We start from the raw sequence: 27,188 nt of genomic DNA on the forward strand, positions 1-27,188 counted from the left end.
CACCCCTCCCCACCCCCCCTGCCCCTTTGGAATGCCAGAGCATTGATGCACTATGCTTGTCTATAACATTGGAAGCAGAGAGGGTTTTTAATGACTGAGCCCTGGTTGAAAGCCTTTTGAAATCAGCTAGAAGATTCCCAGTTGCTTCAGCAGCTTCAGCATCAGGCCTATAGGTCTGTCCCCATTTCCTTCCCGTGCTGTAGCTCCATGTGCATGTTTAGCACTTGCAGGATGAGCTCATGTTACTGTGTAGCACTCCTAAGTTGACTTCCATTCCTCACTAACCAATAACTGTGCAAATGGTACAGGCCACCCTATCATGATGACAGGCCCTATTGGAAACCCCCCACAAGTGGAGAGGACAGCAATTTACGGTATATCCAGGAACAGAACCAGAAGAATTTAGGAGGAGTCCAAAGCATGGTGTACCAAGATAAACTCATGACGACTCTCTGAAAAAGAGCCATCTTCATTTCACCTGCCATCTTAGACATCATTGCATTCCATGGTCCTTGTCTGTCTGCAGTATGTTCAAAGTGTATTGTGCATAAAGTGTGTGTCTTTGTATGTACATCCATCCTTGTTTTAGTGTTTGTGGACATTCTTGGGAAAAGTGTTTTCCATATCTTTGTTTAAAAAAAAAATCTTGAAAAACCTTCTTTGAATTCTGGTAAGAATTTCCAGTACCCTGAGACCAGAAATATTTCTGGGGGTTTTCATTCTACGCTAGTTTCAAATCTGTGACCCTCTGCCTGCTGTTGAAGATCAGACATTTGTGCCTTAGTTATTTTTATTACCTTGTGTCTTTTGAGTCAAATTAATAGATTGAGAACCTTGTTTTTTAGTGGCATGCAAATAGGAGATTGGAGGGAGGAAAAGAATTCATACTGGCAATCAAATTGGCTTGTGGGCCACCAACAAAGGGAGCCTACTGAGGCAGTCATAGGTTTGGATGTCATTTTTTCTAGTTTTTGTGTTCTGCAAAAGAAAATAGAGGTGCTTACCTAACTTTGAAAACAAGTATAGGGAAAGAACACTGTAATAAGTTTCACAGAGTATCTTTTTTTTTTTTTTTTTTTTTTTTTTTTTTTTTTTTTTTTTTACTTATTATATCGATAGCATTCCCCAAAACCATACCTGCTGCTATAAAGGCAAGAATGTTTAAAATTAGTCCTTGCTATAAGGGTGCTGCTGTCATCTTATTTTTAATGTGATTATGGAAGTGGATTTTATAATTACATGAAACTACCTGCTGATAACTTTTCTCTGAGTGGGTTCGAAAACACAACATATAATCAGTACATTAAAAAATGAGGACATTCCAGTGGAATAGCTCTATTTTTTTCAAGTTAGACATTTGTGAAGTTGAATGTATATTTTGCAGACCTAGGACTTTGAATTGGACTGGCTGGTATTTTGATCACTTGCAGATTTTTTGTAATCTTTAAACCAAAAATCACAGTGCCATCTTCACTTGTGCATTTGTTTTAGTTAGGCCTTATATCTGTGGTCTCTGAAGTTGTTGGCATGAATGAATCTTCATTTGGGATGTTTTCAAAATGAAGTAGTTTTTAACTTGATTTTTGATAAATACACATTTATAAATGGCTATAACGAATTTTTTCAGAGCAAATTTGATAGTTTATAACTTTTTGTGAAGTACATTTGTTTACAAATGCTATCTTTTATTATTTGTTTTGATCTTTCCTGTATGTGCTAAGTACAAATAAAAAAATGTCAATCTTGTTGATCTGGTTATGATGCATTATTTATTTTTGAAAGATTTTGGGGGAGGGTGGGTAGATAAGCTTGTACCTGATTTCCCCTGTTGTTACTAATGCTGTGGTGGATCAATGTTTCCAGTACAATCTGTAGAGAGAGCAAGACAATAAAGCAGTTGTGCACTGAGATGTGAAAATGCCAGAGCAAGCCTAAGGTGTGTAATCACCCAGGCTGACTTCAGTTTCCCCAGACTAGTCTTCCTCTAGTTCAGCAGCATTTTATTTAAGAAAGGAAGAAAGAGAAACTTTGTTGGAGCCACTGGAACAAAAGTCTGGTTTTGCTGCTGCTCTGAAAGCTCTCTGGAGGAGGGTTTTTTGAATACTCACATTAAAGTGTGGGGCAATGGTGCTTTATTCTTTACACAGCTATATTCATAATACAGGATCATTCTTGTCATATAATTTTGTCAGCTTCCATGTGCTTTGTTGCCAGTGTTCCACCTCATCCTGTGTTGCTATGTGTGATTTGGGTTGTTGCTGAAGGTGCACTGAGCGAGTGACAGACTGCAAGAAAAGACAGCTCAAGGCCCAGCTGGTCCTGTAAGTGTTAAAAAGCCTCAGGCACATCGGGGAAGAACAACCTGTGGGCCTTGTGTGCTCTGCAGTTTGTGTGTGTCGCCTCGAGGGAAGCACTTGTCATTCTGCTCCTCTGGAGAAGGAGCCCACACATTCTGCACTCCCTTTTCACTTGTTCATCCCTCATCCTCCCTGCTCCCTGCAGAAATCTGACCCAGCCAAGTCACCGAGCGATCAGCTAGGTAAGAAGACATCAGTGTGTCTGTCCTTCCTTCCTCTAGACATAGCTGGCTTCCTGTAGCAAATGGGCTAGGATGCAGTTGGGGAGAGGGAGCGTATCTGCCTGATTCCTCTCTGACCGCAGTACTGCTCTCACCTGTGCAGCGTACACCACCCGAGCAAAAGTGGATATGGGTGGTATCTGTCTGAACAGGGTAGTATAAAAAGCACATTGCTGTTTTTTTCCTAAAATTAGCACAGTCATAACTCAAACAGTTTGTTTTTAACAAGTCATAGAGGTCTTGTGATGCTAAGATTACAATTTTTTGTTTGAAGCAACACAATACACTGCAGCTGAAACCAGATTACATGTAGAGACAGGAGAGGAAAGAAGAGTGGAACATGTTTGATTAAGTCTGTTGTTAAACGCAGCAGCAATTTTTATTTAAAATATTGGGAAAGTTCTGTCAAAAAAAAAATCAATACTACATCTTAATTTTGTGCTGCTTCAGGAATCCTCTGGTAGTTTATAGGCATAAACTCAATATAGGAACTTGATGGCCCTGGTATGTGAGTGTTTATACACTGAATGACTGAATTACTTTACCTAGGAGTTCCTCATGAGGAAATGCTGCACAATTTTTACCAAAAAGCATGTTATGAAACGTGTTCTCAGGGGTACCCATTGAACTGCATGTGCAAATTTTCTCCACCCTGTTCTGAAGTGTGTTTGTCATCTGAAACCTTCTTTTTACAAATCCAGCATACACTTAAAAACTTCTGTAATTTGATTACAGGTGATAAACACTATCCTTGGATCAGCTTGGGGGCGGGGGGGCTGGAGGGGAAGTCTGAGTATAGCGATAGGCATTGGAGAAAATATATTGTTCTGAAGTCCAACATGGAATCGCTTCTTCCATCTGCTGGAGAATTAATTGATACAACCTGGCTGAGGGTATCTTTTGATCTTCTCTCTGCACACTTTCCTCCTGTGCTTAATAAAGCTGGAAACCAGGTCTTCCCTAGCAGATCTTAGGCCTGGCTCTGCACTGTGTGTATTTGGATTTGCAGAGGGATTATCTTTGCCTTGTAATAACCATAATCCCATGTCCTCTCCCCCAGAAGCTGCTGGGGGAACTGAAAAGCTGGTGACTCTGTGACACCACATCTGTAACACAAGCTGAAATATATCGCTTTTCAGCCCCAGCCAGGCCCTGGCATGCAAACTAATGACTAATATTGAATACTGAAATATGATACCTGAAATACAATACTGAAACTGTTGTCACTTTGAATATATTGTTTTAGTGTGGGCTTTTTCATCAAACTTTGATTTTCAGCTATTTTTCTCTAGTTGATGTGAGTCACAGGCAAAGTGAACAAAGGGATCAGGTTTTATAATGCATTTCTAAAGCTGCCAGTCAGGGGTTTGCATACTTTATGGAAAGAATTAAGTCCTTCTGGACCCTGTTGTCATTGAACCCATGTGCAAACTGCCCAAGAGGAGGATTGTTTTCTCACACTGTGGATGGCAACAAGGCTTATACTATGGTCTGGTGATGTAAAATGTAATTTTCTATTCCTTTGAATGAGCACTGCAGAAGATGTCTTTCCAGCTTGCAAGAGAAAGAGTGTCAGACCTTCCAAGCAATTTTGAAAATGGAACTTCAGGTGCAGGCGAGGAATGAGCTGGGGAACATCAAAGGCAGCAGGGGAAAAATGAAACCGAGTATATCACCTGCTTCTCAGGCATCAGAGTTGGCGAGATGGGGCTCTCTGAGAGAGAGAAAACAGTTCAGCACTGCAATCGTCTTTTTTGAGAGGAGAAATCTTTTCAGTTTGTGTATCAAGCAGGCAGGCTTCTCCCTACCTCAAAGGAGGGAAGTTTTGATGCACATCCATCTAACCTGACATTCCAGTTCTCTGGAAAGAATGTAGGCAATGAGAGGTTTTTCTATTGCTCTGCAACAGGGAACCAAGGAAAACAGACTTGTAGGGCAAATGCTGTCATTGCAGCATTGCTAATGGCACCAAGAGACTGCTGGTGCCAGAGGTGCTACACACCAGCATTAATGGACATAAATTAGGAAATGTAATTTTTTTTAATTGACCTCATACTCTGTGTGTTGTACTTTGAATGGGCACTGATCCACCAGGATCACTGACCCACCCTGGCTTTTTTTTTAAGACAGAAGTTTTATGTGCTAGCCGTGAAACCTTGAGAGCCACCTTGAACTAACAATCTGCACCCTAACCAAACTTTTGCTACATTGTGAGGATGGAGATTTTTAACTGTTTCAGAATAAATAATTTTTTCCTATGTTACAGTCAAATTGCACATGCTTAGAAAATCACAATGCTCTTATGCTGCTCCCAAATTTTAGTGTCAAAGAGCCTGCAGGAAAATCAGTCATCCTTCCCAGCAGGCACATAGAAGGATACAGCTTTTGGGAAAAAAACAGTCCTAGTCAAATCAGATCAGAAAAAACATGTAAAGAGGTGGGCCACACTTTTCTGTCTACCTCCTGCAGTACACGGCAAAGCATTGTGTGGTGATCATGAAGAAGTTGTTTGGCTTTCCTTGTTTTCTACCTACTGTTGTACCTTGAAGTGACTGGCCAAAGAGTTTCCCTTCCTCAGTGTATGTGCTGTTGCCGCTGCATCGCCAAAAGAAAGCACAACAAACAAAAAAAACCCAAAAAAAACCCAACAAATAATTCAGTTGGAGTTCTTCCATTGGTATGAATCATTTCCAGTAATAAAGCTACAGAGTAAATGCTGTTCTCAAGCACTTACTAATGACTGTTTCATGACTGTGCTTTAAAGCAAAACAACTTACTTTCACAGAGCTGACTTCACAAGTGTTAATCTGAATTTAATTGTAAAGTTCACATTGTAAAGTCAGGCCTCCCTGTGTGCTTCCCCTGCAGATATGAGTATCTTGCTATGGAAGGTACAAGCATGTCTGTAACAACTTGCATATTGCTCTTTCAATTTTGAACAGGAAGAAGAGATTTAAAAAAAGAAACAAAAACCTTTGTCTTCCATCCAGCTTTTCTAAAGATTATTTTCTTCCCCTTCAGTTAGAATCTTGGCAGACTTGGCACAAAATTTGGTGAAGATAAGAAGTTCCACAGCCTAACCCAATGTTATTTCTTTGTTTTGTGTTTTTTTTGCATAACAGCTTTCTAATGGCTGTGGGATGCTCCTTTGGGTTTGGTGGCACCTTATCTTCTATGATCTGTTGCCTGTATCTCTTCAGAAGCAATCTAGTTTGTCACTAGCAGAAGAAGCATTTATGATGACTGCCTTAATCATCACGCCCTCTCAGAACTGAGGAATCTGCCAATTTAAAATTAAGATAAATGTTGAGCTGTGGCTATGGGAACAAGTGGCAGTGCCCCCAGGGTTCTGTTTTCAAATTGCCACCACAATTTTATTTCCACCATGAACGTACTATCTTTGTAGTGTGCTTGATTTTTTTTTCTTTTACATTTTCATCTTTCTCTTTCTTTTCCTCTTCCCTTTCCAAATCATCTTCCTTTCATAGCAGTAGTAGCATAACCTTTATCTTTAAAACTATCAAACATCAAAATCTGCAGCTCATCACACAAATGATATTTTGGATTACACAAGAACAGATGTTTCATACAAGAGCAGTTTGGAAAACCTCTAGTTCCCGACTTATCAATATCTTATGTTGATGGATTATAAAAAACACTATTTCTTTTTTTTAACTAAGGCAATGAAAAACATCTTCTACTTTCCGAGTCACAACAAAAATGAAAGAATTAGCCACACCTAATTAGAAGTAGGAAGTACTGATCTAATGCAATTAAACTCCGGATAAGAAGCTAATTATTTATAAGTTACTTTTTCCTCCCTAAACCCATAACACTCTGTGCTGGAGTTATAATCACGGTAGCTTACCTGCCATTACCAATTTCTGCAATTTTGTCTTCCTTAGAGAAGCAGAAATACAAATCATTAATAATCTCCAGTGCTCTCTAAATTGTGTAATTGCACAGTAATGAACTCAGTACCTAAACAGATGTCAAGAGTGGCTGCTTCTTTTCATCTCCAGGGGCCAAGGCCCTGGATATTAAGGCCTTGCTGGCAAGCAGCAGAGCCAGCATTACAGTGCCTCTGAGCTGAGTCTTTCTCATCAGTAGGAATATAGGAGTCAAACAGGAAGGAAGAGCTCAGGGAAAAAAATGGGTCAGGCAAACAAAAAGCTCAAGTAGAGGGTTTAGGAGAAGCAGAGTTTTACAGTGTTATGTGCAAAAGAAAGGAGCTAGAAAATGAAGAACAATGAATTCTGCTAGAAACTCTGAGAATGGTGAAGAGGAATGAAAGCAGTAAGGGAGCTTTGTGATTTCAGCATCTGTGTCTTCAGTACCTGGGGCTTTCTGAATCAGCAGCGAGGCTGACTTGAAGCAAACTTCAAGGAACTTGAATGTAAAATACAGAAGCAGCATCTGTATCAAAATTTCGAGCCCAGGAGACCTTTGTTTGTTATTACTCATTTTCAGTTTCAATGGTTGCATTTCATGTTTGTGCCTCATTCTCTGACTTAAAAAAAAAAAAAAAAAAAAAAAAAAAAAAACCAAAAAAAAAAAAAAAAAAAAAAACCACTGTGAAAATGGCTTTAAAGGTAAAATGAACAGTTTCCTGCTGTAAGTCAGATGAGTTGCCAAAGTATTGAAGTGAGAACCTGCCCAGAGATAGGGCAGAGGTTGCAAGTATGTAATTAAGAAATGTTTTGCTGTGCTGAGTGATTGGTTTTGTACTACTTTTACCTATTAATACTGTGTTTTAAAAAGGGTAAAAAATCTATAACCTAAAAAGAAGTCATTTGTGTGGTAGTGGAGTCGGTTGTGTTCACGCTGGACTTTAAAGTTATGGCAAATTACTGAGAATTCACAAGACAGCATATTTTTTGTAAAGCATTAGCACAATTCAGAATCAGAATAATTTAGAAGCATGAAAATTAAACAGTTTGGTTAATTTACTTTAAAACAAGTTTTTTTCCCAAGAAATTTCAGCTTTGTAAGGATGGAGACAGAAAAGAGATTTTGTAAAATGAGAGCATATTGTTAAGGGAAGATAAATCCAGTGGATTGACTTCAAGGCTAAAGGGATTACACCTTTCTAATCTGCCAGATGCAAGGCTGCTGTAGTTCCTGGCTTCACAGCCCAGGATGAGATGCTGAGCATTCATTCCAGATATGTAAATGCTCACTGAGCACCCACTCAGCCAGACTTGCTGAGGAGCAGAAGAGAAGGGCAGTACCTTGAGCAGCACATGCATACACAAACAGCAGCTCACAAATGTGGGGCAGCACCGAGAGCTACATCCTCAATGCAAACAGAAAATAGGACTACAGTTGAGAAGATGCCCTGGACTGTGGTGATCAGAGCTTGACCAACCAAGCTGACTGACCAGCAACTTTCTTATATGGGTCTGGTCACTTTTCTCATTGTGCATCCTGAATGAAATTCATGCTGCACATGAATTCACCTCTTCCCTTTCTCTTGTCTCCTTGCAGGTACCCCTGCTTTTTCCTTGCATTGCTTCTGGTTTTGCTAAGTCCATATTCAAATGTCCCAAGGCTTTCACAGTAGTTTGGACATTACACAGAATTACTGATATAGTTTCTTAGCCAGTGCTGGCCTTGCATGGTTTTTCTCACCCAAAAGATCCTGATACTCCCCCTTCAGAGCTCTGTGATGTTTGGCCATTGCTCATGTATTCCTGCTATAAGTACCTGTGAATTCCAGCAATCCTTCTGGGCATGCTCTATAGCATTTTTTAGCTGCTTTTGCCTTAATCTTAAATGTCCAGCAACTTCTGTCGCATCCTGTGGTTTCTCATGTTCTCCTCCCTTAGCAAAGCCTCAGCCTGTGCCTGCTTCTCTCTGCATCCTTTGGCGGCAAAGTGATACTGACCACAGTGGAGATGAGACAGGGATGTGCTTAGCTCACAGGACCTGAGTTATTTAACGACTTAAGTGGTGGGAAAAGCTGCACCATGGCTAGCAATCTGAGATCAGCTGCAGGCTACCTCAGAGGCCACAGTTCCTTGCTTGGCTTTGCTCTTCTTTTAACCTGAGCTAGTTTGCTTGGATTAGCCACCCCAAGTTGTTTTCTTTCCTAAGGACAAGGAAATTTGCCTTTGCCTCTGTCTGAAAGGGGAAGGCAGCAGACTTGAGGGAGGATCTTGTTGGTCTTAGAAAATTTTATGTCTGCTTTTCAGAGTTTTCTCATCTACAAGGACATCTGGGACAATGAATTTTTTTGACAGGTGATTAAATATCATTAGCTATTGTTAGTGCTAATTAAAAGCATTTGTAAATGAAGAAAAGCACACTTAGTTCCCCAGTGGGCATATTTTGCATGACAGTTTTGCAATACAGTATTTTTTTAATGATCTTTATGCAGATAAGGTGAAATCTATGAGGACAATGTCTTTATTGAGTCAAGATTTGTTCCTTAATATTATATTAGAACATGCTTTGCTGCGGGCTTTATTCTTGCGAAGAATTCCAGATTAGTTTTGCTTCAAAACTTAGTTCAGCATCTTGTGTCCTACAGCAGGCTTCTGTCACCATTTATTAATATATTTTTTCCCTATTATAATTTTCTCTTTAATTTCAAGGTTGTCTGGGAGCAGGCTGCTGTCTGCCTGCTCTCCTTTCTAAGGTGTTCCTAGGATTGGATGGGAACTGTGGATCATTCCTGGCAGCAGGGAAAGAAATCTGCAACACAATTTTCCATGCCTTCCCTGAAGGAAGCAAATGGGCCAGCTGTTCTGGGTCAGAGCAGGGCATGGAAACCGCACTGTTAGCTTTAGTTACAGTTCACACAGCTCAGGAAGCCAGTTCTGGCCAGCAAAGAGGTCTTGGTTACATGGTGCAGGAATTAAAAACAACATAGGTTTAGTTTTAATGATCCCAGTTTTCCTTTACTTAGGAATACTCATTGCTTTTATATGTCCCAGTCCTTGGCTGCAAAATGAAAGTTCGCCCTCTCTCCTGTTATTGCAGTCATCCTGCTGTGGTCTGTGTTCCCTTCTCACGTAATGCTGGGTCAAGTCTTTTCCTTCAGTCCAATAGCCCTGGCCATTAAGTGATATCCACACATACTGCCTTCTTCCTATCCCCTCATTTCCTCTCCACAGGGACATTTTCAGAGAACGCAAAATTCCTTCTCTCTCTGTGCCACTTGCCATGCTTTAGCAAAACAAGTGGTATGTGAGATTCTAAACATGATTAAAAGAAGTTTAGCTAAAAGTTCATTTTGGTTTATTTGGTTAGGTTTTTTAACTGCTTTTGAAGCATGGGCAGGGAATTAACCCAGAGTCTACCCTCCTTCATTCCAGTAAAGGGAGATACTCAACCCAAAAATGAATGTTTGGCTTAGCATAGCTGTTAAGTCTCCTGCCCCTGGCTGCCACACTGAAGTTTCACATGCAGTGGGGCTGTTTTCTTTACATACACATTAATACACATATATGTTAACAGGCAGTGCAACACTTCCCCTGGCTGCCATTTGGGAGCACATCTAAAGCCCATTTTGATGTTGGAGAAGGTATTGTAATGATACGGTGATGGGTGATACATCTCCCAGCACACTCAGTACAACACTGGCAGTGTGAAGTTTTGCTGCCAAAACCAGTGCAAATCTCCTCCAGGCTTGCTCCGAGCTAGAGATGGGGGAGGACTGAGAGTGGTTCTGAAGATGTTTGTGGAAAGTTTGAGGATTTTTAAATATTGGAAAATTGCAGCGGTTTGGTGCAGGAGGAATGTTCAAAGCAAATACAGGTGGGTGTGGTAATTGTTGAAGGTTATTTATCACAACCAGACCTAGAACCCTGGGATTTTCAGCTATGGTAGGGAAGGTCTAAACTCTTAGAGTCATCCATGAGGCACAATAGTTTGAGTCTGCTTTCTGCTATTGCCCTTCCAGCCTCCCCATGGAGAGGAGGGAAGAAAGCCTCCCCATTTGCTCTCCAAGTGTAACTTCAGACAGGTGGAAGATGGCTAGAGGAAAAGTGGGGAAAGAGAGGCATGGGCAGGGTGCAGGAGTAAGCCTGCTCTGGGACACAGGTGCAAGATGTTTCTGCAGGGCTGCACCGCTATATTCTACAGGAGACTGAGGCTGGTAGCTGGGAGGATGGCATGGAAAGGCAATTATGTTTTTTTTAAAAACCCCTTGTCACTCACGGGTTATACCAAAATGGGAGTCCTTGCATACCAGGCCTGTCATGGATGAGAGAAAAGTCCTGATCAGGTATTGATCTTAGCACATCAGAAAGCTTAGGGCACAGCTCAGGAGGAATGTTTGTGCTGTTAGGTAGTAGTAATGCAACAGCTGAGATTGTGGAGCTGGAAGCCTGACCAGACTAGGAAAGGATCTGATGCTCTTGAGGATCATATGTTAAACATGGGTCAACAACCCCAGACTATATAAAAATGTCATGTTCCAGTGTATAAACAGGAGTAGATCCTGTAGGACATGGGAAGCAACCCTTTCTCTTTGAAACGTGTTTGCAAGGCCTCAGCTGGAATGGGGAGTCCAGTTCTTATCACCACAAGTTGGAAGAAGAGCAAGGGGCAGCTGGGTAGACAGGGATGGCAAAATGTGTCAGACCTGTGTGGAATGTGCAACCTGTGAGGGGGCAACTGAGGAATTCAGAGCTCTACGGATCCTGACGGGAGGTGTAAAGGGCCATTTTCAAAAACACAGGCTTCTGTAGCAAGAAATAACCTCCTTACTGTGTCTGTGATGGATGGGAGATGAAATAGTGGCTTAAATTGCAGTAAAGGAGACAGAATAAACAAAGAAATAAGTGTAGACATGCTGAGACACTGAAATTGATTGCACAAGAGGGTCATGAAGTCTCTGCTAGTGAAGGTGTTGAAGGTTCAGTTCAGGTAACACAGGCCCACGTGTTTGGTTTTGAAGGCCTTCAAAAACTTTTCTGTTCCCCGTTTTCCTACATGCACTTAAGACTGTTGTGTGTGTGAATTCTATACTAGAGCCATAGTTTGGTAAAGCAGCAGGTGACTGGAACACATGAAATCTAAGAATGTCAACTGAAAACAGCTTTTTGAGTGAAGTGTGAGGAGTGTAAAACTGAGACAGAGGACTAGTAATGTAAATGAAAACTGTAAAATAGAAAAGGAAATTAGTAGATATGTGTCATTTGCCTTGTTCCTCAAATTTGCCTTTTTGGTCATAAGGAAGTAATTAATGTTAATTTGAGGCTAAAGGCAGCAGTAACCTTCTTGTGAACACTGAGTGGCCTTTTTGAAGGTTCAGCCTGCAGAAACTGAATCCTCAGAAGAGCTTTTTCCTGAGTGAAGGACAAAGAAGAAAGAAAGGTTTGCTTCCTTTGCACACTTGCCTGTAGGGCCCTGCCTCATTTTCTGTGAAGGACAGGAGATGTCTGTATAGGAAACGGCTGGAGTTTGTTGAGAAAGCCACACAAGTAAATAAAAACAGAGAAAGAGAAAACCTGCAGGACAGCAAATTGATGTTTAAAAAGTAAACCAAAGGTGTGATATTGGCATACCAGGATGGCCAGAAGGCAGGTGAAAGAGAAAGGATGAAAACTATTACCTGTCCACATAATGCACATAGTCTGAGAGCATTACTTGATGTCTGCAGAGCAAGTATAAATTTCTGGAGGTCAGCAGTATGAACACTTTAGAATATGGTCAAAAAGTTGCTTCACTGAAAGTAGTGATTTATTTACATCAATATATTGGGAAGGATGCATGAGAATGTTTTCTATTTAGGTAAGCCAGATAGAAGCAAGCAATAGAAAGCAAAGTTAGAAACAAAAGGATGCATTGAGTGGAAAAGTGTCAAGTCTCTATGACAGTGGAAGAACAGAAAAGTGAAAAACATGTGATAGGAGATAATAATGATGTCACCTTGTAGAAACTACAGTAAGATACCTAATATCCCCCTAAAATATATATGAGAGAGTACATAGAAAAGGGATTTGGACTACTTATGATATTTTTGTTTGGGTACTGTCACCTTTCTAGTTGGCTGGCTCAGGAGCTGCTGCAAGGCCTGTTGTTTCTGATTGTTCAGTAACTCCTTTGTAGTGATGGTATCTGTGCAAATGCCCAGCCTCATATGCATCGGATGTGAAAGAGTTTGCTGACCCTGAGATAAGTTTGCCTTGACATCTGTCAGTTGCTAGAAGAGTGCAGATGACCGCATGCTTTTACATGGCCGGCAGTTTGAACGTGGGATTTCACATCGGAGAGCGCTGCCTGGGTAGTGACACCCTGTCTGGAGCTTTGTGACCTGCTGTCCTCAAGGAGTTCAGTGCATAGCTGAACATCAGCTTTGCTGGGCTAGCTCTTTACTTCTTTGATGTAATGCTCTCCCTGCATTTTACATTTTACGTGTTACTCTCCTCTCTGGAAAGTCAAGAAATACATCTAGAGAATTTGGTGCACATTTGCCCTCGTGCCAGAGGTCAATTCAGTTGGCTCGTTCAGTTGCTCAGCTCCTTCTCATTTCAGCATGGAAGATACCTTGGGACCATAGCAGCATTTGGAGTCAGTGTAAGGATTTGGTGTAATTCATTTTGAAAAGACCAACTGACCAGCCTGCCAGTGGGTGAAATGAAACTCCCAACATGTAGGGTTTTGTGTCTTGAAAAAAATTGAATCATATGGAAAAAAAAAAAAAAGATGTGCTGAGGCTCCAGCCCCAAACTCATTTCCCAGCAGGGTTTTAACCATGTGAAAAAAACCACCTATCCTCTCAGTCAAAAAACGTCATGCCAATCCAAGGCCCTTGAAGGGAAGGTGCAGGAGAGCTGGTACAATTAGTGTGCAATCTCATTAGCCTGTACCATTTTCTCCCTGTAGGCACTTGCTTGATTTGATTATAGCAGTAAAGATATAGTGCAGTTTGAAAAGACAGACCAGTCCTGCATTATTTGAGCTCACAAAAGCTGTCCCCTGTGGATCAGACACCTATTTCTATTGTTTCCTTAAGGCAAAAAAGCCATCAGAAGTGCCTTTATTGGCAGCGGTTGCTTCATGCAGGGAACCTGCCAAGATTAATATACACAACATTCCCCTGCCCGCCTCCTGCTTTCAAAAAGTAACCAGCATAAAAGTATTATTCAATTAGTACCCAGTCAGAAACCTCATGTTGTCTGAAGTTGTTACTAAGAAGACAGTGGTTATTAATGATGTACCAAGCTGCGTGTTTCAGTAGAACTTTGGAAATTATACAGATGTGTTTATTTACAGATGACTGGTTAATTTTGCTTTGAATCACTAAGTAATCTGCGGAAAACATATGTAGCAAGTATCTTAGGTATAATTTATTCATTGTTCCTTTAATTATTCGGTTTGCCTTCATTTCATGTTGTCAGGTTTTTGGCTGCTGTTATTAATAAAAGCAAACTGAAAACCCATGTAGCTGAAGATATAATTTCTTTAGCATATTTCAAATAGGCAGGGGATTCATCTTTTGTTGAAATGGATTGATTTACTGCAACTACTGTCTAATGCACTACTATAGAATAAGTTAAAAGCTTATAAAAATTTTAAGCACTCCTCTGAGGAAAGCACACTCAAGTCGTTTGCAATATCTATGTAGAATTATCTCAAACTTTTTTGGTTGTTGGAATGGAGAGAAAATATCACTTCTAGAAATTTATTGTAATTTCAAACAATAAATTGAAACAGTATCAGTTAAAGCTAATGAAGAAAAGCAGCACTGTAATTTGTCACCTCTGAGTTAGAGATGATGACTTAAAATGTCAATGTGTCCCGTTTGCCAGCTATTGCAGACTGATGATAGTTAATCTCCTAACTAAACACATGCAAAAAACCCCCACCAAGACCCAAACTACTTATACCAGCACCAGTAGTATTCCTTTTTGACCAAGTGCTATTTTGTAGGTTGTTATCTGTAAAATAGTTTCTTTCCCAATTTTTTGCCTAAGTCAGATTTTTTTTTATATTGTTTTTTTGCATCATAAATTTAGAGAGCTGAACATTCTCGGGAATGTAGTCTTGCTCTGACTCTGTTCCTTGGTCTGCTCTTTGGACAATTTCACTTTAAAGGAGTTGTTGTTTTCTGCTTGATGACTTTCCTATCCCAGGAAAGTTTCTAGCAGAGATTATGTACTGTGTAAAATCAAAACGAGCTCTGATCTTAAAAGTCATACAAACAAGCAGAGGCCTCCTTTTTTCTCATCACGTAAATCTTGTGGAGATAGAAAACTGTAAAGATCTGGGATAAAAAAAATTTTATTTACAAAAATGCTGTGCATTTTTTCCCAAGAAAGTTTTCACTCTGTCTCTCCAAAAGTACAATTGGTGCTACTGTTTACTGCTCTAATTTGAACTGGATTTATTTTGTAGCTATCCGTTGAACAACAGCGATCTGCATCCGTTCAACATTGAGGAGAATGGTGGAACTCCATATACCACAAAAATGGCTGCAAGGCACCACCACCACCATCGGCATCACCACCACCACGCCAATTATGGTGCCCTTGCTCCCGAAAGCAAGGACATTGTTTCTGCAGTTCCAAATCCAACCAGTAAGTCTGCTGCAGTGATTGTTATTTCAGTGACTGTGCTGTTTTCAAGTTTGTCTCAGGCAAGAAGGCAAAGGAAAGTAAAACACTGTGCATTTCGGTTTTCCTCCTTGAAGAATGTGCTTCCTATTATTATTTGCTAGCTTTGTAGCATGTGCAAATGAGACAAAATTTGCAATTTCCTTGGTTTGCTACAGGGTTGTGGGATTTGGTGTTAGGTGGGTGTTCCATAGCTGAACAAATACCCCATTAGTCACAGATACTGACTCTCTAACCACTTGGCACACGCTTCTTTTTCGTTGTTACTATTTGTTTGTATAGTTTCACAAACCTACCCTCATCTGCTATTGTCTTTTGCTGATCTGTCCAGCTGGCCCTCAGCCCTCATTGTTTGGATCTTGTTTTCATGTCTGGGCACAGGCAGCAGAAATTTTGGAGCCCTGGACATACAGCATCTCGCTCTTAGTTTGGGTTAATCAGAATAATTGCAAGCTTTAGCTACCAAGACTGGAATATTCTTGCTTCCTTAGTGGAGAAATTCTTGGCTTGTAGAAAGCAACAAGGAGAGAAGCTTATCCATTCCTGATGTAGTCTGTGGGAGTTTGGGTGGAAGTCTCTGCTGCTGAATGTGTACAGGCATTTTTAAGGGTACGGAGCTTGGCCAAATATTTTACACAGGAAGAGAAACATCCCTGTCACTGAGCAGCCCTAATTCCTGCTCCCAGATTTACAATCTCTGCACTCTGCAGTGTGTCAGAATCTGAAGCTGTGTAAGAATGTCAGATGATGGGCAAAACAAGATATGATCTATTATATTCCTTGTCTCTAGGAAACGATGATTTCTTCCCTTGCCCAGTTTTTGCCTTTGTTACTGTAAATGGCCCTGAGATAGCTATCCATTACAGAATTTTTCATCCCGGTCAGTTAATCTGATAATTTTCAAATTCCTGAAACCAGGGTCTGGGACTGGGTGACCCTGACTGTAAGCTGTCCCACCTCAGCAGTACTGCACCGGCATCTATCTGGACGAGCACGTAAATCAGACTTTGTTTCAGAAGATCAGGAACATTTTCTTTCACTTTCTTTCCCCAGGAGAGTGCGATAGTTTCGAGGTATTTGCATCTCGGCCCTGCTCTGCAGCCAGCGGCACCCCTCAGGCGGGGAGCGCGGGCTGCGCTGCCGTGCGGCTGCGGGCCGGGCCGGGCCTCGGCCGCGCCGGGCGCAGGTGGTGGGGGCATGCTGGCAAGGCTGTGCTGGAAAACCTCTCCCGGCTATCAGCCTGGCACCGTGGGAGGCGGTGACCTTTCTGGGGGGTGTGCCAGCCCATATTTTCCTTTCCCAAATTAGAGCTGAAGCATGCCAGGAAATTCATTCAGAGCCAGCTATGCTGCTGCTGAGTGTCCCGACCCAGAAGGCACTGCCGGCCCTGCTTCCCCCGACCGCCTTCTTCTGGCTCCCATCCAGCCCACAACTCCGTGCCAGACTCCCCTCCCGGTGCCCCCGCTTCAGTCCCCACGGTGCTGCTGCTCTCCAGCTCCCCACCGCCTGCCGTGGGCCCACCTGCGGGACAGGAGGGAATTAAAGAAACAGCAAAAACCACACAGCACCGGGTGTTTATTCCAGCACTCTGTCTCCTCTCGGGTCACACAGCTTTCCTGCTTCTCCTTATTGCAGAAATAACCTTAGGAAAAGCCCAAAAGAGCACAAGGGCAAACACCAGGAGCAGTTCTCTTTGTGCCCAGTGAGTGTTACCTGTGAGATGAAACTGCGGCCCAGGAGGCTCCGTGTCCTCCCCCAGACACAGGGAGAGTGAGCCCTCTCCCACAAACTGGCCCTGGTGGTGGGGAGCTGCCTCCCTGGCCTGTCTGGCAGCTGCCATGCTCTGAAGGGACTTCAGAAGCCATGGCATGTGTGGCACCTGTTGCTGGAGACAGATTCACCTTTCTCTTCACTTTGTCTCCTGAAGACTGCTCCACACTATTTGATGCAGAAGAAAATTGGTCTGGTTCCTGCCCAATGCCAGTAGCACGGAATGCCAGTTCCCAGTTTCTCTAAGGGAGTGGAAAGGGATGGAAGACCTCCAAGGAAAGGCTGTGGTGCAGCATGCTGACTGCTCCCAGCTGAGCTCTTTAGGCAGCTGTGCATGCAGTGTGCTGGGTGTCTTAATGCTGCCGTGCTGCCCTACTGCAACCCTCTGCTGATCATCTGTGGCACCCATGCATTCAGCTGGAGGTACAAAGCTGATTTCCCTTGAGAAGCCAGTCCATGGTTATATCTGGCATGTTCATGCTGTGAGAGCAGTGGCAAGTCTGGGTAGGAGCACTTCCCTTAAAACAGAATCCGACTTACTCATTTGCAGCTTGGGGTGATGGGTTTAAGTGCCTTTTCAAGGTTGGTGCTCAGGGGACTAGGGTTGGATTGTTTTTAATGGTTTCATTAAAATGCTGCTCAGGCTATTTCAGCTGAGAAAACTCTTGTAGAGAGCCTGTGGGAAAGGTTCACAGTGCATGTACTGAAATGGTTAGGAGCATGCTGGCCACTGGTTGTTTATGGAGGACATGGCACAGTGTGTGGGCCAAGAAAAAATCAGGCAGAGAGGAAACACTATCAGCAGTCTGCCTCAGGAACATGAGGACATGGGGGACTGATGTCTGGCTCCAGGCTGTGTGGAAAGCCAGTGCTCGGAAAGTGTTTCTAGGAAGTAAGTGGTCACTAAAATGGGGATGCTCTCAGGAAAGAGGGTGTTTGTGACCAAAATATCTCAAGTGGAAATGCCTGAAGAGCAAAAAGATCTCATGGGGCAAATACGCTATCCTAGCAGAAACTTCCCCATAAGGCTGACAGAGGTGACAGCAGTACTTAACCTACCTTGTGCTTTTCCATGGGACCACAGGTGTTTTGTGACTTGTTCCAGTTGCTATGGACTGGACTCATCACTGAGCTCTGAGATGGTTTTGAATTCCCCTGAAGTGGAACATGGCGTGACCCACTGATATGTACCGACCATCAGGCTGAGAGGGAGAAAGCATCTGCCTTTCTTCCACTTACATCTATTCTGAGAAATTCCAAAATTCCAGTGCAATTAGCCAGACATAGGCAGGAGAGAGGGAAACAACAATGGACCCAGCCAGGGTTCCTTTAAATATTAGTGCATGTTTCCCAGCAAACACACAGCACAGGACTTCATCACAGAAACAAACAGAAAACAAACCCAGGCCAGACCTGCTTGATTTTTCACATTCCAAGTAATTTGTCTACTTCAATTACTGGAGGAAGTGAAATCCAGTGAAACAAATCTGATGTGTGTGTTTATGAAGGCAGCTCAGCAGAAGATGTTGTTTTCCTGCATTCAGCCTGATTCTTGTGCTCACGATGCTACTCCTCACCTCAAAGCTAATGTACACAGATCACATCTTGTAGTGCAGCACATCTTCCCCCAGCGTATCCCAGAACCCCAGAAGTCCCACTCTTTGCAGCAGCAGTCGGCTTTACAGGGAAGAGAGGGTGAGCTGCTTGCTGAGCCTAATTGGCATGGCAAGGTCATGCATGGATTACCAGGTGCACATGAGCAGATTCACCGGCAGCAGCTGGGGCTATCACTGGGAGCAGATGCCAACACGTATGCAGTGCGGCTCACAGAATTTTTATGACAGAAAATGAGGAACGGGAAGAGGGGACCCAGGCTGCCTCTTGAACTCTGGGCTGAGCTTGCAGGTTATCACTTCAAAAAAAGGCATCCTTTATTCCTGAGCAGCTCGCTACGAAAGGCCTTGCATAACCCTGAGCAGAGAATGGTCTAACACAGACTGAGTTTCAAGCTGAAAACAGCACTTTGAAAAACCACAGTGCTGCCAGATCCTTTCTTGGAATGAAAGCCTGGGTTTGCCAAGACTTAATGCTGACTTAGGAAATTTATGCCTTTTGTAGGAATTCAATTTTTTTGCCTTTTCTTTTGTTTGTTTTTGAGGTTGGGTTAAAAGGCTAAACTGGCCTGCTTGTCTTCCAGAGCTCTCTCTTTAAACAACCAAAAAACCCCACAGCTTAAAAATCAGTTTTGAATAATAGCAAACTCAAATAATTTAAATAAGGCACTTCCCCCTCGCCCCTTATTTTCTTTCTTAGGAGGAAATTAGATTGACTGTGTTTCTTAAAAAAAAACTGCCCATCATCATGTCTGATTTTATGACTGTGGTAATTTATTCCCAGGGTATCAGGCAGTTTCACAGTCTCATATGCACAGAAGCAGCTGTGATGTGAGAAATGCTGGACTTCGGCAACACTAACTTGTGATGAAAGACCACCAAGAGGAGGTCAATACTGATATTGTAACCCTTTCTAGGGCGTTATTACCTCAGGGTCTGATAATGTTTCATTAACGACAAAACCAGCTTTTTGCTTATATCCCCATAAGCTGATTTTAGCAATTTGTCTCTAGTCAGCAAAGCGCTTAATGTATATTTAAACAGCTGTAGAATTAGATATTGAGTGAGTAATATTTAATATTCTTAGGACAGCTTAAGAACCTGATCCAAACCAAACTGCAGTCAGTGCAAGGTTTTTATTGGTTTCAGTAGGCTTTGAATCAGACTCCACAGAACTGGATTGTTCCCAACTGTTATTATCTAGAATCCATGGCAAGAAGAAATACGGGAGAACACAGAGATTCATTAAATCATCGCATGATGAAGTTTGTTTTTCTCAGAGTACTTGCAAGTATGTGCATATATGCCACAGCATCCCCAAGATAATGAGAGAGATCTTTTAGGGCTGTCTGAAAAAGTATTTTTTTCCTTGTCTTTCTGTGTCAGTAGCTTGCTCAAAATCTCTATTGACAAAGCACAGCAAATTCCTGACAACAGTCTTAAAGAGGCTGGCATATAAATAAAGATGTCTGAGAGAAGCCAAAAGCTATACTCTGATCTCTTTACACATCACATGTTTTGAGAGTGGCACCTTGGCTGCATAAATAATCCCTCTGGTGTCAACTAAGTTTTAGAATATAGAGGGGGTAGAGGCGGCGAGGAGGTAAGGAGAGAAATATTCTAGCCCAAAGCTGGCAAAAGCTCTGCTGAAATGAAAGGATGGGTGAGAAGGAGGAGGGGGAGGAATTGTTTGCTAAATAGAAAAAGGCAAAATGACCCAACAGGCATAATTATGAAACATTTTAGAGGGTCTTACAGAGAAGATGCTTTGCCAACCTCCGTCTCTTCAAATGCAGTTGAGTGTCTTGCTCTGAAGTTCTTCTGTAGCCTCCCTTCAGACTGTGTCTTTTTCTTTCTTTCTTTTGGGAATCCTTTTAGAACTGAGCTCAGGACTTCCCCTTCTTTATGATGAAACCTCTCATCTGAAGAAAATAGAAACGGAGAGTGTGAAGGTAGTTGGACCATGGCCAGCCCTGCACGTCAGCATGAACAAGGTATAGCATATACATATATACTTTTACATATATATGCCAGAGCACCTTTGTCACTTCATATTCAAAAGCTGCTGCTTTTTCACCTCCAAATCAATATTCATCTTCAACTGGCTTGCCTTTTAATCACCTCTCACCATCTTCTTACGGGACTGGGATTTGGTTTTTAGATTTAGCATTTCAATCAGCTTTGCCTTTTAAAATTTCAGAAGCTGCTGCAACAATGTTATGCTATAGTTTTAGTTTAGTTGTGAAGAGTTAGTCATCTAGGCAGCCCAGAGCTGTAAAAAAATAACAACACTTTAAGTGATAAAAAAAAAAATCTTGTTTTTCTACATGAGGAGTCCGTGTTATGCCATAAACTCCCCCTGGCATCTGATGTTAGTGGGTGTTTTATGAGACAGTTTTTGCAGGGGTGGCCAAACAGCTATGTCCTGCTGTTTCTGCCAGAGATCAGCAAGTCAGTGGCTCCTTGTATCCATGTGATGCTTAATCCACTGTGCCTGAACTGGGATCCCTTGATCTGAATCTGGACCAGGATCTCTGGTTTGCACCCACACAGGTCCTGCGCTGGACCCTGTGAAGTCAATGAGAGCATTGCCACTGTTTTCAAAAGAGGTGGGTCCTGGCCCCCAGTGACTCTGTACAGATCTTTTAAAAGAGAAGTGGTGTTTTGAGAGTTCTTTGTCAGCTCAAGGAAGAACTCAACTAAATTATTTTACCTTGGTTTTACAAACAGCCTTTTGTTATTGATATTAATTCAAAAAGCATTAGAGAAATTGAAATCCAAGGGAACATGACCAAGTATGCAAAAAATATAAGCACAAGGTGACCGTATATCTATATAGCAAAATCTTTCTCTTCTCTGGATGAGAGATCCCAGGAGATGGAAGTCAAGGCTAAAAATCAGTGAACCAGGTGTTTCTAATGAGAAAATTAAATATTGGACTTTTTTTCAATATTACAGTTAATTGAATTTAGTTTATAATGCAGAGGATTTACTATCGTTAAGATTTGCTTGAACCACGTTCAGTGTTTATCATAGGATTGTGGCGTAGTTCTGGTAGGGACTGCAGTCCTTATGCCTTATTAATGTAGTCATGAGGTAATGACCTGTGTCATGATTTTTGGAGATTTCTCAATGAACAGAAGAAGATGGAATATTTTAGACTTTCTCCCAAATCTATTTGGTTTTCACCTGTGAGGAGTTCTAATTGTGTCTAGTTCAAGTGGGAATTAAAAAGATAAATCATAAAGTCAGCAAACTGGGGTGAAATGGGAAAGTAGTCACCTTTCATTCCTATGTGCATTTCTCAAGTTCGTCTTCTAGAAATACTCTGAACTGATAATAAGTACAGCTTTTTATAGGCAAAGCTTGTTAAGCACTGACATAGTTTGCCAAAGGACAATTCTCCGTCTCAGACTCATCCAATGAATACCTGCGTCTTGTGAGAGGATTTGTGTAGTTCAGATGTGATTACTGACGTGCTATCTGAACCCCAGAGAAGAACATTCATCAGGTCAATGTCCAAAACATGCTTTAAAGGACTGTCCTACACTGTTGAGCTCTCTGAGAACTGAGTTTGGCATATTTAAAGGGCCAAAGTGAAGATGTGAGAGGACTCCCTCCACACTGACCATAACACGCATTGGGTAAACCAATCTGACCTGTGCTGCACAAAAACTTCAAAGATGTGATCTTAATGGTACCTCTGTGGTTTCAAAATTAGTAGATTTATGGTCTGTCTGCTTTCTTAAACCGAAAGCTTAAAACACTTTGGTCCTGTATCCCACCATACTGTGGAAGTAATCCAAATATTATACTTGCAACTTCTGCCTGATCTCTGATCCTCTCGCTTGGTCATATTCACTGCAAGTCTGTGGAGGGAGGACTCAGCTCTCTTATAATTAAAGGTTTTCTTTGGCTTGTCCCAGCAGCTCTAGAATCTTGTCCACAGTCAGATGGATTATTTATTTAAGGACTAATTAGCAGAACCCAGTTTCATAACAAGTCAGAGCTTCACAATAAATGCAGCTGCACAGTAAATGCAGCCTGTGTCTGCTGTGATGAGTCTGCCATCAGTCAAAGTTTAGCTGATGAAAAAGTCTTGTAATGAGCACCAAGAGCTGCTAAATGCTTCTGTTTCTGGCAGAAGCTCAGCAAAAGGCAAGGCTAGAGACATGGGCTGTCTAATGAAAACCCTCCCCTGGCAGTCAGAGAGGGTTTGGGTTTAAGAACTGGGCAGCATTCCCATGAACAGCAGCTACCATGTGAATGCAAAAGAGGCCAGACTTTCAAAATTTATTAAAATTACTGGTTTTAGCAATCTGAAAATTGTACAAACTCTTGAAACTGGCCCAGAATCACCCCTGGAAAGCATTTCAGTGATCCAGCCCTACATTACAGGCTAGGGGTTGTGACCAGCAAATCATTCTGAAGTTCTTTTGGCCTTTCGCTTCTGGTTTCTTCTTCAAGTACCATTGTCTGACCTAGATTCTGGTGAAATGTGTATACAGAGCTCACAAAGCTAAAACAAACAAACCACAGGTCTCTGAGCTCTGAGCAGAGCCTGGAGTTGCCTCAGCAGTTGACTTCTCCAGTGAAAGAGAGAGACATGCTGCAAATATTGGGCTAACTCTGAGCTGAAATGCCATAGAGCACTGCCCAGCACAAAGGTAGCAAGGCAGGTTAGACCAGATTGAACAACCCCAAAATGTGACAAGAATTTTTAACTGAGAGTGGGGCCTTCAAAGTTCCTTTGGTTATGGTAGTTAACTAGCTACTCAGTCCAGCAGCAAACAGGTTTCAATGAGTGTCCAATGTGTCTAGTTTCTGGAAAAAAATGAAGCCTTAACTCCTCTCCTGCACCACTCCATTGATTTCTGGTCTACTAAGTGCTTTTTATGGCCTACTCTTGCATCCTCCAAAATATTATGCTTAAATAAAACCACTGAAGCTGTTACAAAGCTGTTTCATTTACTCTATTTCTGATTAAAAAACAAAAATAAACATTTCCACATCTGTTGTGGAGTCCCAGTTTTCACTCCCTCCCTTCCTGTTGCTAATTGTTATTTTTTTTCAAGCAAAGTGCTTTCAGGCTGGAATTTGTCAGGCTTAATAATCGACCCATAGGAGAATTAGCAAGAAATTGGGTAAATTAGATTCTGGAGTTAATTAATTTGATTGTCTGCTACAGCAAACTTTGTCTCATGGGAATGATGAATGGATGTGTCCAACCTCTTTTCCAGAGCTGTTTGGTATGGTGCACGTGTCTGTCCACCTACTGAATGATGAAAGTCTGTTTCAACTTGTGTTTCATGTCCTTTGGTGCCAGCAAACTCCTTAATTTCCAAGACAGACAATCCTAAGTGTTGTAGCTGTGAATGTATTTCTGATTTTCTTCTTGGAAGCCTTTCGTTAAAAAAATATGTTCTCCCATCCCCCGCTGCATTGTGTGAGTGTGTGCGTGTGTGTATAAAAAAAAGCCAAGAATGTATCATTAGCTTTTCTGAAATCTTGGGAGTCTAGTAATTATTAGCCCAGCTGTAATTATTGCATAAAAGTAAAGAGTAAGAATACATTTCAAATTGTTTCTACCTCTTTTCCTGGTGTTATGCTCACCCTTTCCCTACACCTCTGGGTCCTAAGGTTGGTGATTTCATTTTGGTGGGGTCAGAGAATTATGATGGTTATAGAATCATGGAACCATTTAGGTTGGAAAAGACCTTTCAGACCATCATGTCCAACTCTTAAGCCAGCAATGCCTAGTCCAACACTAAACTATGTCCCTCAGTGCCACATCTACACATCTTTTAAATTCCTGCAGGGATGGTGACTCAGCCACTTCCCTGGGCAGCCTATTCCAATGTTCTGTCTAGGCATATTCATGTTTTCTTATTTCTCCTCATTCCACAATATACTTTGGGTTCTTTTGTATGTTTTCAAATAAACCTTAACATCTTGCTCTTTCTTCACTGATCTGCATCTTCACATTACACCCAAATTTACTGTGCGTGGTGGCTTTTACATATATATGCAATATATTATGCCTTCACTCTCTTTATTGCCCCTAAACCCAATTTTGTCCAGGTTCAGGTCTGCACTTTAACTGGCCGTTGGTGAGTTGTCTACAGCCTTGGGTCCCCAGTACCAGAGTGTGCCCTTTGTGCTATCACTCTATATCAGTGCTCTTCTAGACCACATCCAGTGTCTTTCCTTCTCAAGGCCCCTGTCTTCATATCAGCCCTACGTTGCTTTAAACTACATGTTTGTGTTAGAGTCATAAATATCTCTTTCTACAAAGAACGCTGGTGTTTTCTATATAAAAATATTGCTGCTACAGCTAAACTTAGTAGAACAAAGCTGCAGGCAGATTGAGAAAGGTTCAGACAGAGCTAGCCAGATGAGCCTTAACATCTTTGCAGACTCTGCTCAGAACTTATGGCCTTTTGCTAGCAGGGCAAAAGCATATTATAGGACTGCCCTGTTACACAGATTGTCTGCTTCCAAATGACACCACCTGCAACAATCTGTGGAACTACCTCCTCCCTGATTAACAGCAATGTCCAAAGCCACTGGGATTTCAAAAATCATTTGTAGTTTAAGAAAACTCACAAAACGAACCCACCTTTTTGATGTACCTGAGACTCTTCTGTGTGGTACACGGATCAGAGGGTATATCCCAGGAAAAGAGGCTGCCATGGTCCTCTAAGACTGTAATGAAGCTAGCAGTGACAGAAGTAGGATTTAATAACATTGAGCAATAGCATTTTATAAAATATATATTATACCAAGAATTAAAGAGGTTTACTCCAAGAATATAAGAATAACAAGATTTGTAGGGAGTTATATTTTTCATTAGACCAAGTAAGCTAACCTGGGGAAAATATTCTGTATCTGACAGCTTAATGAGGGGTTTGTTTGTTTGTTTTATCAACTGTACTTTTTTCCTAATAAAGAAGATGCAGTTTCTGCTTGTAAACTTTACCTCAAATAAGAATAATACATATTTGTACAGGTCTTATCATTCTGGTATCTGTTCATAATTGGTGTTAGCTGTCACATGGTTAAAAGCAATAAATTTCCTGGTGAAAAAGGGGCAAAAGAGTCTGTAGATTTCCATGCACATTTGCAGATGTAGGTGAGTCCCAGGAAACCTCACTTAGCTAATGTGCTTTCAGAATCTATATATTTGTGTTGTCTTTGTTAAAATTTTACCTCCCACTAGTAGTGATGACTAGCGACAAAGATAGACCTGCATTCCTAAAGAAAATATTCATTCTATTCTTCAGTTATCTCCAGTCAAATACATGCTTTAAACATCCTGTTTGGCTAAGAAGAGGCCATCAGTAAATTCACAGTGGCACAAGATCATGAATCTTGCTCTTGGTACAAAGTTTGATGTGGAACAAAGCATGAACCTTTTAAAGCAGAGCTTGGAAATGTTATCTACAGGAGTGGCATTGCTGTGTTTCATGCAATTATTTTTATATTCTGTACGTGTACTTAATATTCACTTAGCTTTGCAAACCAAAGTCAGTGTCATGATTATCTAACACTCTACAAATCTGCCTTCAGTTCTAGTATCAGCAAATGTAATTGAATTTAAAGTAAATGTTTGGGAGGAGAAAAAACAAATGTAAGACTTCAGTTACAAAAAGAAAAAAAATGCCTCTAATTTTATATGTGTATATATCTGAGCTTGTTTGACTTTTTCCATTTAAATGCAATTCTCCAGTGTTCTCCTTCCATGGAAAAATAAAATTCTGCATTGATGGTGAAAAAAATGTAAACACATTGCTGTTATTGAGAACAGCAGAATTAGACATGGAAAACTGGAGTTTTATCAGGAATCCTAATGGGGTTTTTTCTTAATTTCCAAAACTTTTGGGATGAGTTTAAATTGCAGTTCTAAGCAAGAATATTGTCTCTTTCAAATGCAAGTTTGACTCTAGGACTTTCACTTGAAAGGGGCATCTAAGATTCTTTTGAATTGTGTCATAAAAAATGATAAAATAGGAAGTTTCATTAACATCCTGCCATGCTTAGCATTGTAATCATTTCGAAATAGAATACTCTGAGTGTATAAATTAAAACAAAATGTTAATAACTGCCAGCCAGGCTCAACAGATGAATAGCTGCTCTCTTTATGCTGAGAGCAGTAAGGATTCTGGAAACATAAAATTTCTTTATTATACAGCAAAGTAAAGTAGAATACAGCTTTCTTTCTTGTAGCAATAGTATGTGGAGATTCCTAATGCAGACAGGTTTTAGATCTTTGATTTTCTTACAAATTAGTGAAATGAACCACAGAAGATTCTGCATGTGCTTTTGTAACTGTGAAATATTTTATTTTCTTTTGCATTCTTGATGACAGTTACACTTTAGGAGTTAAGTAGGGAGATGAACCAGCTTGTATGTAAAGATTAGTGGCATTAGGGAAAAATAGGAACTTATATAGATGCTTAGGAGTGCTAATAGTCTGCAATAAGGAGGTGCTGCTTTGTTCTGTGATTAAAGTTTACTTTTTATCTGGAACCTCAGCGCCACTGACTCTGTGCGCAATAGTCTCAGCTAATGAGCTGTGGGAGAGCAGAATTCAGCAATGATTCAGGATGCACTGCTCTGTGGCAGAAAAGGCTGTCAGTGCCAAGGCATGCAGGCAAAGAA

General features: G+C 41.3%; 1 protein-coding gene across 1 annotated transcript in view; it reads left to right on the forward strand.

Moving 5' to 3' along the window:
• The window catches only part of EPB41L4B (erythrocyte membrane protein band 4.1 like 4B), a 139,175-nt gene that overhangs the window by 56,059 nt on the left and 55,928 nt on the right, over window positions 1–27,188 (forward strand). Inside the window, exons 18-19 of the mRNA XM_041483197.1 lie at window positions 14,927–15,108; window positions 20,406–20,521. Of these exons, the coding sequence (XP_041339131.1) occupies window positions 14,927–15,108; window positions 20,406–20,521 (298 nt within the window). The remainder of the gene's footprint in view (window positions 1–14,926; window positions 15,109–20,405; window positions 20,522–27,188) is intronic.

This window comes from Pyrgilauda ruficollis, unplaced genomic scaffold (genome assembly GCF_017590135.1).
Source record: "Pyrgilauda ruficollis isolate IOZ18807 unplaced genomic scaffold, ASM1759013v1 scaffold116, whole genome shotgun sequence".
In the NCBI taxonomy this organism is placed as follows: Eukaryota; Metazoa; Chordata; class Aves; order Passeriformes; family Passeridae; genus Pyrgilauda; species Pyrgilauda ruficollis.